At 45.5% G+C, this 4,691-nt stretch overlaps 1 protein-coding gene across 4 annotated transcripts in view; it reads right to left on the bottom strand.

Moving 5' to 3' along the window:
* Positions 1 to 941: 941 nt before the first annotated feature.
* Positions 942 to 4,691, bottom strand: part of IQGAP1 (IQ motif containing GTPase activating protein 1) — a 165,018-nt gene continuing 161,268 nt past the window's right edge. For 3 of the 4 annotated variants that reach the window (XM_011225695.3, XM_034667843.1, XM_034667842.1), the window contains exons 37-38: positions 4,333 to 4,441; positions 2,403 to 2,516 (exon numbers count right to left, since the gene is read on the bottom strand). In XM_011225695.3, the coding sequence (XP_011223997.2) occupies positions 2,403 to 2,516; positions 4,333 to 4,441 (223 nt within the window). Of the gene's footprint in view, positions 2,517 to 4,332; positions 4,442 to 4,691 lie in introns of all 4 variants that reach the window. The other variant, XM_019800245.2, reaches the window with a different exon arrangement.

Genomic DNA, 4,691 nt, shown 5'->3' with positions numbered 1-4,691 from the left:
CCCTATTTCTTTTTCTGGTGAGGCTACTTGAAGCAGATGACACTTAAAAAAGGCTAAACTCACTCCCGTGTTTAAACATCCCTTTGCGATAATTCGGTGAATTGCTGGCTGACTTGGGTTTGCTCCTTCAGAAAGCCTGGAAAGGGGGTTGTTTTCTGTTGTGGTTTTCAATCATTCAATCTAGCTCTAGTCAACGCTGTTGAACAGGAACTGCTAACAATGAAACTGAGAAAAATAAACACAAACGTGAACAAATGACCTTTTATTTCACACAGAGATACAAAGGCAATTGTGTGCGGCAATCCGATGGGCAGTCCAAAGGGTTGGAAGTAACTTCAGGATAAATGTCACGATAGCCGGTGGAAGAGAAGGTCAGAGGCGGAGGCATGAGGCCGGGAACGCTAGGGCTGATAGATAGGAGGAGGAAGAGCTATGTGGTTTCAACGCCGTGACGTGCGCTCGTCTGGGCATTCTCAGGCTATTTTAATCATAATTCTGCAGTTACCATCAAACTCGTGAAGTGCATTTTGTGCTACTTTGCATTAGGACTTGTATCAAGGGAACTACAATCCTCGCAAACAACGGAAACACCGTAGTTTATTAAAGGAGTTGTAAACTTTGCTCATGGTCTGTCGTGGATGTGGTCTTGGGGGTCTGACAGTAGCGGGGATGGGTCCCCTGTTAAGGTAGAAGGGTTGCCACTTTGGTTGGTCCCAGTTCTTGGGGTGCTGCTACTTGGAATAGCATCTGTTTTTGATCTGAGGAAAATATTCACTAAAACACCAGGTCAGGCTGGCGGTGCGCCACACCTCACCTCTTCCCGTTTGCAGCGTGTGAAGCTCAGACAACTCACGTTTGCATGGCGGTGGCGCTGCGTAAATGGTCTCTCGTGAAAAACACCTCTCCAGTGCTCACATTTGTAACAGGGACACATCACATGATTTGTTATTAACGAAACAGTTTATTGGCTTTCAATATACATCAGTAAATTTTTAAATGTAAGTTTATTTTGTTAAACTTTATGTTTTATGATAAAAGAATACTGAACCCAAACATCAGAGAAAATGGAGGCTCGGTAGCATGATTTCCAACATATTTTCCTGGATAAACAGTTGTTTTTTTTTTTTTTTAAGTATATGACTTTTTATGTAGTAACAAAAGCTTCCTAAATTCAATGTTTAGAACTGAATTGTTTCTGACTAAACCCAGAAAATGGGAGCTCATAAAATAAAGGCACGGCGTGGGCAGCAAGAGGAGAGAGAGAAGTGGGAAAAAGAGCTCTTAATACCAAGTTAACGTTGGTTGGTTGGTTTTGTTTTGTTTCAGTCTATTTAAGGCAGGATTATCTCCCTGTAACCCCGTAGATAAACCCTAGTGTTTCAGCTATGTAAGAAAATTCTAAGAGTTCAGATATACAGATAAGCCAATTTTTAAAAACCCTTTTCTTACAGTATTCTATAGGCTTTTAAAGCATTATATAAATCTTCAAAATTCCTACCATCCACATTTCAAGAAGCAAATCTACACTTTAATAAGGCACTCTTGAGATATAAAACAGTTTTGAAGACAATTACACTCTACGCTAGGGCTGGCCCGTCCCTCTGCCACAGGACAGAGTGGACTGGACTCCTCCCGGAACGGAGCCCCCCTCTGTACATGAGCACGAACAAGCAGGCACCGCAGGTGAACACACCTAGACAGCCGGGTGTTATCAGTGGGGCTCTCCTGCCCGCTGCGCAGAGACCTACACCAACAGCACTGTTCACATTTAATGGTGACATTTAAAAGCCGTGTCTCCCCTATGCTAGAAATATTTCCTCTGAACACAGAACAGTGACTTCTGTTAGTTCCTGTGCATAAGGAAAACAGAGTGGAAGAGAACCAAAGAGCCCATGGATCCTTCCATTTGACCGATGGGATGGAAATGTAAAGGAACTTCACCTTTAAATGACAACCTAGTAACTGGAGATGACCCAACATGTGAGTTGTGTGCTTCCATGTGTGTATGTCAGTAGTGCTGATAGCGCCCGCTTCCAAATAACAAGAGTTCAAGTCCCACCATCCCTGCTACTAATTCACACAAACACCAAAGCTTACAATAGCGTAATGCAGCCTCTAAGACCGTAACAGTGGAGCGATTTTTGTGGAGCTGCCACTCCTTCCTACATGATAGAAGAAAATGAAGGAACAAGAGAGTCAGACTACACCCGAAATACAATTTCACTAGGAAGAAAGGGTAACAGAAGTCCCATCAGACGAGAGGGGTTAAAAGTGTGGCGTCGGGAGTGTATCAGGTTGAGGCTTTGTTGTGGGCGGGGTCTTGCTTCCCAAGAAGGACCCGAGAAAGGGAACCGTGAGGAGCTTCCTTCCTTCATCCTTCTGGGTTGGTGGCAACGGATCAATTACTTCCCGTAGAACTTTTTGTTGAGGAGGAAGATCAGAAGGTTGACATTTACTTTAGCTCTATTAAATAATTTCATGACCGCAACGCCTTCGTACTGTAGCTGCAGCAGGTCCTGTTCAAGAAAACATTTGGACAATCACACAAGTCTGTGCAATAAGACCAGACACGAGGCGGGGAGGGACCCAGAAGGGATGAGGAATGACAGCCGTGAAATGGAGTGAGAAAGGAGCGTCGTCCCCTGCACAACCATTTGGAGTTAAGAAGTCATGAGGTTCATATCGAAATACACAAAACATGGAAAGAAAGCTGCATGTTCATTCATCACACATACGTTCTGTCTCAGAAGTGACAGTAACGTGTCTCCAGTTCATCTAAGTGATGGGGGCCACCTGGAGAAGGTGAAGCATTTCAATCTATGATAAATACACTAATCACTAAAAACAGGACACGGCCACTAATGTCGTCGCAATGGTATCCACTAGAGTCTTACTTTCTATTTCATGGAAGACAGCTTTTATATTCTGAAGGCCAGAGGAAAAGAAAAAGGACAAAATGTTTATTAGGTGCCTACTATGTGCTCAACATTGGGTAAGCACATCAGATAGCATCTTTTTAGTTCTGATAAAAGTCCTAGAGGTGTGATTATCCCAAGTTTAAAGACGAAGCTCGGAGATGTTCGGTGACTTGCCCAACAGCACTGAGTGGGACGGAGTGGATCTGGATCTGAGTGTAAAGGCCCTGCTTCTCCCACTGCCCCCCACTGGCCAGAGCACACTTAGGAAGTGAGTGGTCTCACCCGTGAACTTCAGAAGAGAGGTGATAAGAAAGCAAGAGTTAAAGTGCTTAAAGAACCACAAAGTTCAACCAGTTCATCTTCTGGAAAAATCCTAGTATGGCTCCATGAGAACGAAGGCCCTGGTGTGTCACCTGTGCCTGACATAACACCTCGCACCTGATCCTCACTCCATACTTAATGCACCTGAGCACGGACGAACACATGACCCGAGGCCAGCCGCTCGGCCTGCACACCTCTGAAGAGCCTGAAGGCCTAACAGGATCTTCTTCTGCGGGACACCTGGGCATGTGCATCACAGAATCATTTCACTTCTGTTCAGCTAACAAGTCTACGGGTCTACTCACCACGGAGAAGGAAGTGAAGACACACTACGGTCCTTAAGGAGCTCACAGTCTGGGGGGCACTAGTCAGAGTGGTAACACGTGTAGACGAATAAAGGAGAGGAATAAAGGAGGGGGCGGGTGTGTGTCAGCACGTGCAGAGATGGCCCGCGCCCAGGCCGACAGAGCACAGCAGCGAGCAGCAATGTGAGGAACGGGACGGAACTGATGAGGACGCACACGAAGCCACGGGAGTCTGGACAGAGCCCAGGTACCTCGCGGTACCCTGGTGCTTTTCTAATGTGTAAAAACTAGAGAGACTTCAGAATAAAAATGAGCTAAAATTATGTTATAAAACGATTCACTGCAGAGTTCTTCCCAAATTTAAAATGGGATTCCGTTTACAAAGAAGCAATTTACACACACCTTGTCAAAAATACACCGTTAAGCCCCTACATCAAATCAAAATGAGAGAAATGATTTCAAGCTACTGAATAGGCTTACAATTTTCTACTATCAATACTTAATCATTTTGTTCAAGGTCAAGGTGCCAGTTCAATTTAGTGGCAACACGAAGTAGCGGCTTCAGATAAAAGCCTAGAGAAGACCTACCGAGCCGCCAGACGTCTCCAGGGAGAGCAGACCGAGTCAGATGCACAGGAGCCCTCGCGCCTTTCCCGCCTGTGTGGGGCCCGGCTCACTGCTGGGTGTGGACAGCCATCTGCAGACGGGTGTCCTTACCGACTCTCCTACCTCGACGAGAACCACCACCTCACATACAGAACTTTCGGTTCTGCGCGGTGCGTACCCACCTGATAATGCAACATAAACGTCTCCATCTGAACGCCCATGAACTTGGCTTTCACTTCAAAGTCTCCGACTTCTTCTGTTGGACTGATTTCAAAGATAACATTCTTAAACCTGTTGAAACATAACATCGTTAAGGGTGTGATTTTTATGTTCTCGTATAAAAATATTTTATGAAATGTAGGAAGGAGATTAACAACCTTCAAGGGGCGCCTGGGCGGCTCAGTCGGTTAAATGTCTGCCTTCAGCTCAGGTCATGATCCCGGGGTCATGGGATCAAGTCCCACATCAGGCTCCCTGCTCAGTGGGGAGTCTGCTTCTCCCTCTGCCCCTCCCCCTGTTCATGCTATCTGATAAAAAAAAA

The sequence above is a fragment of the Ailuropoda melanoleuca genome, chromosome 9, assembly GCF_002007445.2.
Source record: "Ailuropoda melanoleuca isolate Jingjing chromosome 9, ASM200744v2, whole genome shotgun sequence".
NCBI lineage: Eukaryota > Metazoa > Chordata > Mammalia > Carnivora > Ursidae > Ailuropoda > Ailuropoda melanoleuca.
This window is presented reverse-complemented; position numbering and strand designations above follow the sequence as displayed.